At 40.2% G+C, this 16,830-nt stretch overlaps 1 protein-coding gene across 1 annotated transcript in view; it reads left to right on the top strand.

Moving 5' to 3' along the window:
• Nucleotides 1-16,830, top strand: part of LOC126184407 (CLIP-associating protein 1-A-like) — a 378,388-nt gene that overhangs the window by 116,284 nt on the left and 245,274 nt on the right. The window contains 1 exon segment of the mRNA XM_049926791.1: nucleotides 13,054-13,200. Within this exon segment, the coding sequence (XP_049782748.1) occupies nucleotides 13,054-13,200 (147 nt within the window).

Genomic DNA, 16,830 nt, shown 5'->3' with positions numbered 1-16,830 from the left:
TTCAGTTTCAAAATGCTCTAGGAAGAGAACCCCTGGTCAGAATGATATCAAGTTTGAACTGTGTATTACACACACACACACACACACACACACACACACACACACACACACACACAGTTCATGAAAATTCTACAAATGACAGATGGAATTACAGTGTGACAGCTGTGGTTTGAGCTGCATGTTACACCATCCATACTGTTCAAAGTGCATGACTGCATAAGTTTGACGCTCAACAAAAAACACCGTATCAAAGTCATACCACATTGGATGGAAAAAATCAGTTTTTAATTGTCATGCGGCCAAAAACTGTATCAAAAGTAAAATGATGTTGGTTTCTAATTGTTATGAGACCAAAACAAGCCATGTTCAATATGCTGTCTACTGTTTTCTGCCCCAAGTTGAAATTGAGAAACAGCATGTTCCACAACAGATTGGAGTGTCTCGGAGACATTTAGAATATGTTGCACAGTGCATGCCTTCATTTCAACTACATTCAGAATTCAAGCACTGAACACAACACCTCTCAGATAATCCCACAAAGAGAAACTGCACGGTTTAAGATCAGAAGATTGGGATGGTCAGACTGTAGGGAAATGATGGCTGATAATTCTAGCATTTCTGAAATTCCTCTGTAGCAGCTGCTTAACTGACTACAATGTGCAGAGGAGTACCATCTTGCATAAAAATGATCCTACCAACACATCCATGCTGTTGAAGGTTTGTCTTGCTGGCAGGTTAGCAGGAAGCAACTCTTTAACATGGGTGATGATGTATGGAGAGCAATGCAGGGTGTTTTGTAGAATTTTACACACTGCTCAAAGCATGTCCAATGTTTGGGGAGGTTCCCCCACGTGCAGCATTTTTGCACAATACTGCTTGATCTGTTGTGCTGTGTTGCAATTATGTCTTTGACAGACATTGGATCAACTTCTTTCCTCCCTCTGCCACATTGAACTTCAAAAGAATCTGTCTTTTTGAATTGTGTAACCATTTTCTCCAGAACCTGAGCAGAACTCATGCACTGCTACCTGTGAAGGTAAAGGCATGTGCCATTTCCTTTTCAATTAGAGACCTTTCTTGTCAGTTGTCACCCTTTGGTTTTGAATATTTATCTCTAAACTGTATTGAACTCTTTGTTGGTTTCCAACAATTTTTCAGTTTTTCCATCAGATCTCAGTTTTTCATACCCTCAAGTGTCTGGATTCTCTGCAGGGCTACTGGTGCAGTCACCATTCTTGTGATGGAGCTTTTCCAGGAGTGTGCAATCCTTCGTGGAGACAGTGATGGGCGTCTCAGACACAGACTGACGAACAAACTTCTTTTGTTTTCTAATGGCGTTTTAATATGCTGTTCAAATTTGATGTCATTCTGAGCAGTGGTTTTCTTTCTACAGCATTTTGAAACTGGAACTTCAATCATGGTAATCCTGTATTAGGCTGTACCCCAGTTGACTTTTACTCTTTTGTTACCAAATGAGAAAGTATTATGTATGTTGTGAATGGAAGATTTCTGAACTTCATCATGTCGTCTGCTTGATGATGGATGTCAGGTGCATGAGTCTTGTTAGAAATTTGCTATCCATATCTTCTTGCAGGTTTAAAATTCTGCATAAGAATTGGAAAATTTTGTATCCAATTATTACTTTATGTGGGACCGTATATGACAGCACCATTTAATCTCTCTATCCCCCCCCCCCCCTCCCCTCTACACACACACACACACACACACACACACACACACACACACACACACCACCTACCTACCTACCTACCTCAAGGGATTGGGGGTGGAGGGCAATCATAGTTTAGAAAGATCATCAGAATGTGATGAACCCATCTATTGTGAGGATGAGGAGAGACAGTGGCCACCCTTTCTATCTCCTTGTTGTTGTATGCCAATACTGTGTTATACAGAATGATAATAGGTATCTCATTCATGGCATGTAACCAAGCTGTAGAATTTTTGCGCCACTTCATGTGCATATGAGATATGAATAATCTCTTGGCACTTGTATCATACCTGTAATCTTTGTTACCTTTGAAGATAATGGCATGTGCTATTTCCTATCAATTTAGAGACCTTTGTTGTTGTTTGTCACCCTTTGATTTTAAGTATTTATCTGTATATTGTGTTCATTTCTTTGTTGTTGGATTAAAACAATTATTCCACCTTATCTCAGTTTCATTATCGAACCTTATTTTTGGTGTGTATTTCTTTATTTTGTGTATTTTAGGTTTGATTATTGTTAACTACTGTTCATTTTATAAGCACTGGTATTCCCAAACCCCATTAAATCCTGTCTCTGGACTATCTCTAGTGGACTATCTCTAGTTGCTGTCTCATGCTTATATAATCATTACAGCTCCCAGTTATGTTTTATAAGTGCAGCCAGTTGTTTTCTATCACACATGATACACGTATTTCGTGTGGACTCCTTTCAGACATCTTTGTGTGAACTAGCAGCATTTCATCTGACAGTGTCTGATAAGTACTCAGATGTGATATGGTATGTTGTAGAAAACATCAGTCAGCTGCATTCTTGAAATATCATTGAGTATTCAAGATCCACATGATTATGCTTTCCTAATGAGACTGTTCACACTGGCTGTCACATACATAACATTGATACTGAATTAGTCCTGTGTAGTTCATTCATTGAGTAAATAGCCTACTCCCGTTTAAAGAAATTGAAGTATGGATAATTACACTTTGCACTCCTATTGCAACTTCATCTATCAAATGAGTGATGATCCACTTTCCAGCATTTTAATCATTTCATTTTCTGTTGGTCATTAATATTATGATATTTATTACCAGATATGTATGCGAGACAAGCTGTAAATTTAGCAGTTGATCTGAATGATAATTCTCAGAATCAAGTAGTCTTCCGAAATCTTCCATACTTGGTGTGTACTGCAAATATGAGTGTCATTTGAGGGAGTTAAATTGTGTAACAGCTTAAGTAATTATTTTTCCTTCCTTTCACACACACAAATAGAGGTTTTCATACAATGATGACATTAAGAGTGATGAATACTTGAATGCTAATTAATGTTGCTCTACTGTTTACCAGATGATGTTGGGCTCTGATATGCTGCATCATTGTGTAAGAGTATAATTGCAGTAAAAATACAATGTAACCAATCACTTAACTTCAAGTTTTTATTTATGACTCTTTACGGCAGCTTTGCTTTCATTTTAAGAGTATGTTCCATAGGGACTAACACTGCCTGTCAGAAGATGCAGTTGTAACAAAATCTGTATTGCAAAGTAGTTGGCAATTTAGTGCTGAAAAATGGTTACAAAGTTGAAACCATAACAGAATGATTAGAACATAGCCAGTAACAAAGTGTGTGACAAAGCTAAAGAACATAAAAAACACTTACCCCATAACACACCATTCATTGGTACTGTCTTATACTGTAAATCAGAAATCCTGGAGAAACATAAAATCAACACCAAGAAAAGCAAGGAATAGCATTTCCACATATAGTAAACAGACAAGATAAATTTTGGAAACATGGAGAGTATAAAATATAATGTAGTTGTAGAAACTTCTATATTAAAAAGACAGGGAAAGCCTTTGACATTAGATTTTGTGAACACATGGCAGCCCTTCAACTAAAGAATTAGTTAAGCCAGTTGTCACAACCAATCTGTGTGGTATGTTGCCAAATACCAGACATGAATAAAGTGCTGACCATTTTTCATACACAGCCAAAAGGTATAACACTAAATATCCTGGAGACGCTAGAAAGCTACAGAATACAAAAACTACAGCCGGATGTAATTCAGAATCAAAAAATTGACAGTGAACATCCAAAAGTAATAAGGAACTTCAGTGAGACATGCCTATTTTCAAAACAGTTCAAATGAAAACCCGATTAGGTTTATGCAATAAAATTATAATTAAAATGAAGTAGTATTTTTTTTTAAATTGTATGCATGACATATTTGTAAAAACTCAGCACATGTTCACTTATTAAATGCCTTTATACAGGATGACCCAGAAATCCATTAACATTCGCTAATTCATCATTCCATGGACTAATGTGAGTAGTGAGGTAAAAATTGACATATATGCTTGAAATGACATGGAGTTCTACTGAAAGCAAAAAAAGGTGCACAAAATGACCAACAGATGGCACTTCATATGATACAAAGCAATAAGTAGCGTAACAATTTATTTTCAGCAAAGACAATGTTAATAAATGCTTGACATCTCGGCTATCATTCATCAACAATACCTGCAGTCCAGGGTCAATGTCGTGAACAGTGCTGTATATCTCAGTATGTTTGGTGAGAAATTGCCGTCAGATGTTGTCTTTTGGCACAACTAATGAGATTAGATGATTGCGGTAGACTTGCAACTTCAGGTAACCCCACAACCAATAATCAGATGGATTGAGGTCTGGTGTCCTGGGAGGCCAAGCATGACTGAAGTGGCAGCTCAGCACGCGATCCTCACCAAACAATGTGAACAAGAAATCTTTTATATGGGGTGAAGTGCCAACCTGCATAAAAGTCATACCTTCCAGCAGGTGTTTATTAGCCAGGCTAAGGATGATGCGATTCTGTAACATATTGGCGTACCTTGAATCCGTCATGCTGACAGTTTGAAAACAGCAGCTCACATTTCCTCAAAGTAAAAGGGTCCAGTCACAATTAATGTGGCACATCCAAGCCACACCATGACTTTCTCGACATGCAGTTGGATTTCCATGACAGTTCTAGGATTTTTGGTAAACCAAATTTTGCTGTTGTTGGTGTTGACACACCCTTAAAGTGTAAAGTGGACTTGTCACTCCACAACACATTAGACAACCAGTTGTCATCGTCCCCCATTCTTTGAAGTGCCCACACCACAAATGCTCTCCGTGTGACAAAATCGGTGGCTAATATTTCTTGACAATTGGGGATTTTGTACGGATAGCATTGGAGGCTACACCTTTGTACTCTCTAATCAATAGTGCGTGGAATGCCAGTGCGCCATGCGACTTCATGAGCGCTGACTTCACCATGCAGAGATGAACCTGCTGATACCTCCATTTCTTCCTGAACTACCTGAGCAGAAGTAGCAATTGGAGTCTGATCATTCACTACCGGACCGATCATCTAAATAGCATTTGGTTATGAACTTTGTGATCATTTTCTTCACAGCTACACTTGTCAGACGACCTTTAACTGTTTCGAACACCCTTCTTATGCTGATAGGATCGTAAAGATGCAGTAGCGGATTCTCCATTCTGATAGCAAAGCTTTGTGAATAGTGTCATTCCTGATAAAACCAACATGCCGTGATTGCTGGTGCATCTGGCTTTCTCTCTCACTACAGCTCATTTTATACATGATTGTCATGCGATGTTACTGATGTATTGCTGTCCAGCGCCATCTTTTGGCCAGTTTCTGCACTAGTGTTTTGTTTCAGTAAAACCGCATATCATTTCAGTTTGCCCTCTCTCTAACTACATTATTTCATGAATAGTGCAATTTCAAAAGTTAGTGGCCTTCTTTATCACTCTGTACAATATCCAGTGATATACAATGAAGTGCTAAAGAAACTGGTATAGGCATACTCATTCAAATACAGAGATATATAAACAGGCAGAATACGACACTGACTATATAAGACAACAAATGTCTGGCACAGTTGCTAGATCGGTTACTGCTGCTACAATGGCAGGTTATCAAGATTTAAGTGAGTTATTTAGTTACTTTCATGTTATAGTTAGCACACGAGTGATGGGACACATCATCTCAGAGGTGGTTATGAAGTGGGGATTTTCTTGTACAACCATTTCACTAGTGTACCATTAATAGCTGGAATCCGGTAAAACATCAAATCTGCAACATCGCTGTGACCAGAAAAAGATCCCACAAGAACGGGACCAATGACTACTGAAGACAATCATTCAAAGTGACAGAAGTGCAACCCTTCTGCAAATTGCTTCAGGTTTCAATACTGGGCCATCAACAAGTGTCAGCATGCAAATATTCAATAAGACATCATCGGAACCGAAGGCCCACTTGTGTACCCTTGATGACTGCATGACACAAAGGCTTATGCCTCACATGGGCCCATCAACACTGACATTGGACTGTTGATGATTGGAAACATGTTGCCTGGTTTGACGAGTCTCGTTTCAGGTTGTATTGAGCTGATGGACATGTGCAGGTATGGAGACATAATCATGAATCCATGGTCCCTGCATGTCAGCAAGGGGACTGTTCAAGCTGGTGGAGGCTCTGTAATGATGTGGGGCATGTGCAGTTGGAGTGATATGGGGCCCTGATATGTCTAGATATGACTCTGACAGGTGACATGTACGTAAGCATCTTGTCTGCATCCATTCATGTCCATTGTGCATTCCGTTTGACATAGGCAATTCTAGCAGGACAGTGCAATACCCAACACGTCCAGAACTGCTACAGAGTGGCTCCAGGATCATTCTTCTGAGTTGTAACACTTGTGCTGGCCAACAAACTCTGCAGACATGAACATTATTGAGCATATCTGGGATGCGTTGCAACATGCTGTTCTCCACCCCTTCGTACTCTTAATGGAATTATTGACTGCTCTGCAGGGTTCATGGTGTCAGTTCCCTCCAGCACTACTTCAGACATTAGTTGAGTCCATGGCACGTCATCTTGCAGCACTTCTGCATGCTCATGGGGGCAGTACCTGGTATTAGGAAGGTATACCAGTTTCTTTCGCTCTCCAGTGTGTAACACTATAATAATCCTTGCACACCATAAGGTCCTTTTAAAAAAATAAAAAAAACTAATCTCCGGTAAAGTTTGTAAACAGTGAGTGAATAAAGCTGAAATGCAAACCCCTTGAGGAAAGTAGACAACAAATATGCACAGGATCATCAAGACTTTTCGGGATAGTTCTTAGTGTTCTAAAGCGTGAGCCACCTTTCAATTTTCACCTCACTTAGTTACATAAGGTCTTTTGAGATCTCAGTGGCTTACTTCATTCTCTTAATTCTTTAGTATTTACTGGTGTACCTTTGTGACCCTTAAGTTTTACAATGTTTATTGTAGTTGAACATACAATGATAGCTGTATGTTTCCAGTATGTGCGCTCTGGTATTGTATTTTTCCTTGTTGGAGTCTCATTGTTGTGGTAAAGGTCTGACTGTAAATTTCTTTTGTTCCAAAATCATCACCGAGGTTGCAGAGTGGTCAAGGCATTGTACTCCGTTTAGGAGGAGTGGGCTTCAAATCTCTTGTCTTGTTGGTTAGAAATAAGATAATAAGATTTTCAGTGGCTTTCCTAAATCATGCAAGTGAAAACCATGATGGTACCTTTGAAGACACCATAGCCAATTTCATGACATACTCTTTCCCATGCATAGCTCAAGGGCAGTCTCCAGCAGTTTCATCACCTATGGGCTTAACCCATATCTTCCATCTTTCTCCCTTTCAAAATGTACCTAATATGACTGCTGCTTTATTTCTGTTGTGCGTAACTGAAAATCTGTACACTCATGAATTATTGTTCTGTGAGCATATGTTTTTAGTGCTTCATTCATTGTCTTATATCATCATTATTTTGTGTTGTTTTAGCTCTCTCAAGTGGGATTTTTTTGTTTTTGTTGTGGGGGGGGGGGGAAGGGGGGGGGGGGAGTACAACAGATACTTAATTTCAAAACAGTGACTTTAATTAGTGAATAGTTTTCCTTTAACTAATATAACAGGTATTGTATTGTTGAAACAAACAACAGTACGGCCAAAATGAACCATAGTTAATTCTTCTTCCGCATACAAGTGAAAAACAGTTAGAATATAAATACAAACATAGAAACAATCCAAGTACTGATATAATCACTTGCAAATAATAAGTAAGAACACAGTGGGAGAGCAAGTGTCTGCTGCACCATGCATATAAAGAGGAGGGCTCCAGTAGATGGCGTGACAGATGTCGTGTCATGTGCACAAGTCATATGGCCACTGCAGCGGCCTCTGGTGGCTGGTCCACGCAGATGCTGTTCTGTTGGTGGAATATTCAAAGTGTAGTGCACCAGCAGCTGGTGCTGCATTGTGTATCCAAATATCATGTACGTGGTTATAGCAGGTATCGTGTCATTTATGAGGTGAAGGCTCACTGTGTCCACAATATTCAATAATCTACAAGTCCTCATTGCTGTGCCAAATGATAAGTGCCTAAGGGAACTCAGCCAGTCTTTACCGAGTGCTGATTTGGTGAATCTGGGATCTTCCAGACTGGGACTGAACACTGCCAGCCCTCTTAAACTATAAGCTGTAGACGTCATAAGGAGCCATCATGTGTCATGATAGTAAAATGTCATTTCTCACAGAATGTGAGTTTAACTACTGAGATCATCGAACTCTATTTTAAAATATTTTTATATGTTTAAAATATATTTTAAAATAACAGTTACTCAACATGTGCTACATGTTAATGTCATGGGTGACTCGAGGCAAAACAAATATCCATTAGGTAGCAGCCTATTGTTACAAATGTCTACATTTCGGGTACCCATGTTGCCATGTAACATCATTCAACTGCTAGCTAATGTGGCAAATCTGCACACAAAGCTGGGATAGAATGTACTTCACTCAGTTTTTGTTTTAATGATAGAGGCCACATTCAGTATGGAATATTGGAACTTTTCTTGGTGAAATTGATTGATGAAATCCTCTTAGGATATCAACCGAGTGAGAGAGTTGCCTTGTAGCAGTGCTTCAATGTGTTTCCTACTTCATCTACATCTACGTGATTACTCTGCAATTCACATTTAAGTGCTTGGCAGAGGGTTCATCGAACCACAATCATACTATCTCTCTACTATTCCACTCCCGAACAGCGCGAGGGAGAAACGAACACCTAAACCTTTCTGTTTGAGCTCTGATTTCTCTTATTTTATTTTGATGATCATTCCTACCTATGTAGGTTGGGCTCAACAAAATATTTTCGCATTCGGAAGAGAAAGTTGGTGACTGAAATTTCGCAAATAGATCTCGCCGCAACGAAAAACGTCTTTGCTTTAATGACTTCCATCCCAACTCACGTATCATATCTGCCACACTCTCTCCCATATTATGTGATAATACAAAACGAGCTGCCCTTTTGTCTCAGTGGACTGTAACATGCACATGCACATGCACTACTTGGGTTATATACCTGTGAAAGGCTCAGGTTCAGAATATGTTCCATACACCCATTCAGTATATCTTATCCCAGGCCTATCATGAGCATAACTTACCCCATCAGAGACAGGGCAACTGCTCAAAGCAGTTATGCCATTTACGCAAATGAACCAAGGCTGTAGGGCCACTTGCTTAATAGCATCTTGGTCCACATGTAAAACACAACATAGCAGCAATTCCTCATGGCATGAATGTGAGAGGTCATCAGTAGGTTTCCAGAGGTGTGGGGCACCAAATAACACACACAATATCCATAATTACAGGCTGGCTATTTGGGAGTGTAGTGCTGATTCCTGATAACATCACAGATGTGTTCCGTCGGATTTAGATCAAGCAATTTAGTGGCCATGACATCTACATGGGAGCCCTATTATGCTCCTCAAACCACTGTATCACGTTTCTGGCATTATGACATGGACCATTATCCTGCTGATGCCAGCACCATCTACATCTACATCTACATTTATACTCTGCAAGCCACCCAACGGTGTGTGGCAAAGGGCACTTTACGTGCCACTGTCATTACCTACCTTTCCTGTTCCAGTCGCGTATGGTTCGCGGGAAGAACGACTGTCTGAAAGCCTCCGTGCGCGCTCTAATCTCTCTAATTTTACATTCGTGATCTCCTCGGGAGGTATAAGTAGGGGGAAGCAATATATTCGATACCTCATCCAGAAACGCACCCTCTCGAAACCTGGACAGCAAGCTACACCGCGGTGCAGAGCGCCTCTCTTGCAGAGTCTGCCACTGGAGTTTGCTAAACATCTCCATAATGCTATCACACTTGCCAAATAACCCTGTGACGAAACGCACCGCTCTTCTTTGGATCTTCTCTATCTCCTCTGTCAATCCGACTTGATACGGATCCCACACTGATGAGCAATAGTCGAGTATAGGTCGAACGAGTGTTTTGTAAGCCACCTGCTTTGTTGATGGACTGCATTTTCTAAGGACTCTCCCAATGAATCTCAACCTGGCACCCCCCTTACCAACAATTAATTTTATATGATCATTCCACTTTAAATCGTTCCGTACGCATACTCCCAGATATTTTACAGAAGTAACTGCTACCAGTGTTTGTTCCGCTATCGTATAATCATACAGTAAAGGATCCTTCTTTCTATGTATTCGCAATACATTACATTTGTCTATGTTAAGGGTCAGTTGCCACTCCCTGCACCAAGTGCCTATCGGCTGCAGATCTTCCTGCATTTCGCTGCAATTTTCTAATGCTGCAACTTCTCTGTATACTACAGCATCATCCGTGAAAAGCGGCATGGAACTTCAGACACCATCAGGGGATCCATCAAGCATGGAGAGATGCAAGTGTTCATGTAGTCCACAGTGTTCATAGTCCCTTCGATTACTACCACAGGTCCCATAGAAGCCCAGGTGAATGTCCTCCATATCACTGTACTGCCCCATGGGCCTGGGTCCTGAACACAGTGCGTCTGTTGATCAGCTATTGGACAGGATGATGATGTATGTGGACTCTTAATATAGTCGTTGTGGAACAAGAAACATGATTAAGGCAGTCAGGTGACGTGCTTCCATTGATTCTGAGTCCTATCTCAATGATTTTGTGTCCAATGTAATTATTGTTGACTCTGTTGTTGGGGCAACATGGGAAGGAGTAGGGGTTTTCTGCTGTGAAGTTCCATGTTCAGAAGTGTGTGTTGAACAGTGTGCTCCAAGACAGTTGTACCAGCACCAGTATTATTGTCTGCAATCAGATCTGCCACAGAACACGAACTATTCTGCCTTACAGACTGGCCAAGCCTCCGATCTCCACATTTTGTGATGAGGTATGCCCAGCCAGCCCTAATACTTTGTTGTCTTCTCATAGGTTCCCCATCCTCCAACCAGTTTCCAGTGATGGTCATAACAGTAGCACACAAACCGCTAATCAGCTTCACTGTTTTCGAGATGCTTGGTCCCAGTGCCATGCCATAACATTCAGCCCTTTGTCAAAGTTGCCTATGCCAGTGGATTTCCCCATTTACAACCTGTTTTATCACTAGAATGATACACCAGTCTTCTCTGCTTTATTTCTGGACTGCATCACATGCCTGCAGAGTCTTTTATGATGGACTGACAACCCATCAGCTGCCCACCTGAATGGATGACACTGCAAAATTGTGGCCAGCATGATATTGAGCAAAACACATTTGGCTTCATGGCTGCTTCATATCCTGCACCATCTGTGTCACTCCACTCAGCCCACTACCAGCTTCTCTGAATTATGTGGGTGGGAAGTGTCCCTAGAGTGCTAAATGAAACTCGTTAAACTTCGGTTACATGATAAATCAGGCTAATCTAAAAGCCATAAATTCAACTAAATACGTAGATATTACAATTACAAACAACTTAAATTGGAAGGAACACACAGAAAATGTTGTGGGGAAGGCTAACCAAAGACTGCATTTTATTGGCAGGACACTTAGAAAATGTAACAGACCTACTAAGGAGACTGCCTACACTACGCTTGTCCATCCTCTTTTAGAATACTGCTGCACGGTGTGGGATCCTTACCAGATAGGACTGATGGAGTACATGTTTTGTATTATCACAAAATATGGGAGAGAGTGTCACAGAAATGATACAGGATTTGGCCTGGAAGTCATTAAAAGAAAGGCGTTTTTCTTTGCGACGGAATCTTCTCACGAAATTCCAATCACCAACTTTCTCCTCCGAATGCGAAAATATTTTGTTGACACCGACCTACATAAGGAGGCACGATCACCACGATAAAATTAGGGAAATCAGAACTTGTATGAAAGATTCTTTCTGCACGCTATATGAGATTGGAATAATAGAGAATTGTGAAGGTGGTTCGATGAACCCTCTGCCAGGCACTTAAATGTGATTTGCAGAGTATCCATGTAGATGTATATATAGATGAACATAATATTTGATCACAAAAAAGTTCAGGTCTCAATATCAGATAACACATTCCTCATAACCACGTCAACTCTGTCTCTTGGGTTTCCCTCCCAAAACCCTCCTCAGTCTCTCTCCAACACTTGAATTTAGTCAGAGTCTTCTATCTCATAATCTGCTCCCACTTATTACTCTCTGTTGTTTCCATCTTTCTCTGTTCTAGGCTCTCACCCATTACCCCTTAACCAACTCCTCCTATTTCATCATGTGTACCATATGGACTTCCCCTTTCTGCTTCAGGGTGAATTCGCTGGTGGCACATTCCTATCTTGTTCCATTGCTGCCATTCTTTCCTAGCTGTCTCTCTCTCTCTCTCTCTCTCTCTCTCTCTCTCTCTCTCTCTCTCTCTCTCTCTCTCTCTCTGTGTGTGTGTGTGTGGGGGGGGGGGGGGTGTCATTGGCAATTACATATATTCTATATATAGTATGTTTTGCAAATCTTTATTGCTGAGCATTATAGGCACAGGTATTTGTTTTGTTCACACAGCAAAGACACAACTATCAACTATAGTGTAAGGAGAGATATGCTGTGGAAAGAAATTACTGAAAATCTTTGAGACATCACAGCACAAATCAAATACATTTAAGTTGCTAAAACCAACGTATTACATACAAATAAATGCCCTAACCAAACAGTATACACAGTCTGATGAAGCTACATTTTTTAAGTATTTGATTGTTCTCTCTGATGATTAACTTGCATGTATATCACTGGCAGTGATTCACTAAATGTGATACTTGCAGATGGTAACCAGGAAACATTCCATTTATCTCGAAAAGCTTTAAGTTTCAAGATACATGTACTCTAGGAAATATCACTATTGAAAGAATGTCTTTTTGACGTAGTCACTGTTGAGTAGCAGTCAGCATGGCATTCAAAACAATGTCTCTCATCCGTAACGTATTAAATGTTACAAATTTATCTTGGTTTATGCAGATGGATCACCACGTCGAGGTTCAGCTCCTGGCCCTTCAGCACTCCGATCTAATAGTGCTATTGATCTGCAGGCAGCCCAACGTGCCAAGGCACGAGCACAGTATGCTACTTCAGCTTGACATAAAGTAGGATGTGGGGCGTCTCTTCGTAAGTATAGTTGCTGGTTTTATTTTAGTGTATACATTGTTTGTATAGATTTAATTAAATTATTTGAGCTATGCACGCATGCTCTCTCTCTCTCTCTCTCTCTCTCTCTCTCTCTCTCTCTCTCTCTCTCTCTCTCTCTCTCTCTCTCTCTCTCTCTCTCTCTCTCTCTCTCTCTCTCTCTCTCTCTCTCTCTCTCTCTCTCTCTCTCTCTCTCTCTCTCTCTCTCTCTCTCTCTCTCTCTCTCTCTCTCACACACACACACACACACACACACACACACACAGAGATATATTCCTCCTCCTTTTTACCATCCTAGTCCTACTGTATTTTGGATTAAAATTCTCATCTCACCATTCCGATTTTGGGTTTCCTAGATCACTAAATTTGAAAAGAATGCTGCCAAATACATTCTCATTCCTTCATTGGTCCCTTCATGTGTTCGATCTCTGATGCCCTCATCATCGACAGGTTATATAATCTGAATATTCCTCCCCTCCTCTTCTGTTGTCCTTCATTTACTCTTCCTCCACCCCTCTTCTCTCTCATTGATGCTTTGTAAAATTACTAAGTACCTTATATTCACTGCATCGATGAATTCACATAAATGGTACTGTCACACTCCTGTTGCGGTAGACAGGATGATAGAAAGAAAAAAGATGCACCCTGATGTCGTCCAGTGGATTTAGTTGTGTGGTCAAATGAATCAAATCAGTATCAGCAGTATGTTTTCCACTGTAATCCCACAAGTAACTGAGAAGGACTGTATACATTGATACAAAAGATTTTTTGTGAATCACACGACAAGCAATTGTAAATAGTTTCTTCAAGAGTTAAGACTGAAGTATTCTATGTCTTTTGGCCTCCACCACTTCACATTGGAAGATTAAATGTGTCACTGTTTCATGCCTCTCACCATTTATTCTGCACTTATCTCTCTGTATTCATCATGCTTTGGTTTTTCTTAAATTTCCCATGACTTGTCACCAGTCCTACCATGAGTTAAATCTGTCTCTTGGAGCCGAGGGTTACAGAACTTCTCTTGAAATATGGGTTTTGTATCATTAGCTTGCCATGTGCTGTTTTTGGATATTAGTCCAATAGAAGATGTGTTCAAAAAACAGGTATTTTGTAATTTTGCATATTGTATTAGTCCATTTCGTGTGATTTTTCATTGTTGTGCTGGTGAACATGTGTGAAACATATCTGTACACTGGTAGCAGTGTCAGAAGTATAGTTGTCAAGGAGGTTACATGTGTTTCCTTAAGAGTGGCTATTATAGGTTTGGTTTAAAAAGGCCTCAGAGAATTTTGCTATAAAAACAGAATAAAATGTAACAAGGTTTTAGAAATGTTGAATATTGCTTTTGATGAGACTGCTATGAGTAAAACAAGGGGTTACGAGGGGTATAAGTATTTCCAAGATGGCTGTGAAGATGTTGAAGCTAACAAGCATTCTGGACATCCCACCACACCAACAGCCGATGAAACTGTGGAAAAAGTGAAAGAAATTATTGTGAAGGATCACAAGATCACAGTCAGAGGAGTTGCTGATTGTTTGGCATATCAGTTGACTCGTGCTGTGAAAGCTTTTTGGGTGTTTTGGGTATGAATTGTGTGACAGCAAAATTTGTGCCAAATGCACCTGCTCACACTACATTGCTTTTTCATGTATTTTTGGTAAAAAACAACACTGTGATGATACCCTAGCCTCCATATTCACCAGATATGGCCCTGTGTACCTTTTCTCTGTTTCCAGAAATAAAGATAATGTTAAAGAGTTTTACAGGCATAGATGAGATTAAAAGTGCATCGCTGAGAGAACTAAGTGCTTTCCCAAAGATTGAATTCTAGAAGTGTTGCAGAGGTTGGAAGAAGTGATCTCATAAATGTGTAATATCTAATGGGGACTTCTTTGAAGGAGATAACATTAACATAGATGAATAAATAAAATTATTCCCAGAAAATTAGCATTCCTGTTACTTTTTGAACACATCTTGTATTCTGCAAGCTGTCTTCTAATCTAGCTTGTTGTTTTGTTCGTATCACCTCAGAGATGGTTAAAAGATGTACTGGTCCAACTAGTGGAGTCATTGCACCTACCGTAGCCAGCCTGTCAGCTTGTTCAGTGCCACTGACCCTTGTGTGACCAGGGACCCACAGCAGGTTTACCCTGTCACTTTCCCTTATTGTCACAAGGACTTCATGGCATTCTGTAACAATCTTTTGTCTCTATGCAGGAGCTGGTAAAAATTTCAGAGCTGTTTGACTGTCTGGATGAATGTACAGGCTGTAATCCTTGTGGCACCTATGCAGATTCTCCATAGCACATATCTCTGCCTGGAATACTGTAGGTAGCTGTCCTAGAGAGATTGCTTTCTTTAGTTGGGGCTGTACCCTGTATATCCCGGCCCCAGCACCTTCATGTGTTTACAATCTCTCAGTAAACCACACTGCATCTCCTGATAGGTTTGTTCTTCCATTGCTTCCTACTTCTGACTGTTACTTTCAGATGCTAAAGATTAATGTAAACCCCCTAAGCTCTACTATTACACATTGATTGTTCTACGACTGGTTTCGTTTGTAGAACATTGTCTGGTTGCCAGCAGTTAAACAGAACAGGAAATTAGGCTAAAGCTACAGCATTTTAACGTATAAAATAGGCAACTCACATTAATAACAGCCTTACACTAGATCCTCACCAAGTTGTGCAGAAGTCATGACTCAGTTGGTATTGTTGTTGTCTGTGTCATAACTTTAGCACAACCTGGTGAGAATTTAGTGTAAGGCTGTCATCAGAGTTAGTTGGTAATTTTATTCATTGTTTTAGCCTCATTTCCTGTTTTGTTTAACTGCAGGCAATCTGAAGATGTTTTACAAACAAAACTGCTTGTAACACAATAAATGTGTAGTAGTACAGCTGAGGTAGTTTTCATTATTCATTAACGTTATTGTCAGCCGTGGTTCCCAAAGTCACCTTGAAAGGGTTATTGAAGTACCTGAGAGTTGTATAGTTAGCCAGCATTTCCTGTATTTACCATATTCACTATGTTGGTATGGGAGTCTGGATTTCTTAAGGATTTCCATTTACTTCTTGTATGTTATTGTTGCTGCTACCTCCATTGTAACACAAAGGTGTGAAGGTGGCATGTCCAGAATGGTCTCCATCCCAGTGGTGAGTATGCTGCTGATTCCACGTGTTATTGCTAAGCAGGCCAATTTCTGTACCTTGCAAATCTCGTTTGAAGCCATCTGCTGTTGTACTTTCTTCCACCATACTGTAGCCCTATAACTTGATCATAGACCTTATTATATTGGTGTATATCTAGTACATACTTCCGGGTCATGACCCCAGTTTTTACCACAGGCCCTTCTAATGCACATAAGAGCACCTTCCATCTTGGAACGCACATTGTTTATCTGTGGGGTCAAATATAGTTTTGCATTCAGTATTACCCAAAGTTACTTTATTGCCTCCTCTACTAGTAGAGTTTTGTCCATGAGCTTAAGATTCCAGTACACGGTTTATATATACTTACTCATGTAGATGACAGAAACCCTCCTCGCAGACACCCCTCGGTGGTGGTGTTCACCATTTTCTCATTCAACTTTGTGGCTTCTACCTGTCATTTAC

The sequence above is a fragment of the Schistocerca cancellata genome, chromosome 4 (assembly GCF_023864275.1).
Source record: "Schistocerca cancellata isolate TAMUIC-IGC-003103 chromosome 4, iqSchCanc2.1, whole genome shotgun sequence".
NCBI lineage: Eukaryota > Metazoa > Arthropoda > Insecta > Orthoptera > Acrididae > Schistocerca > Schistocerca cancellata.
This window is presented reverse-complemented; position numbering and strand designations above follow the sequence as displayed.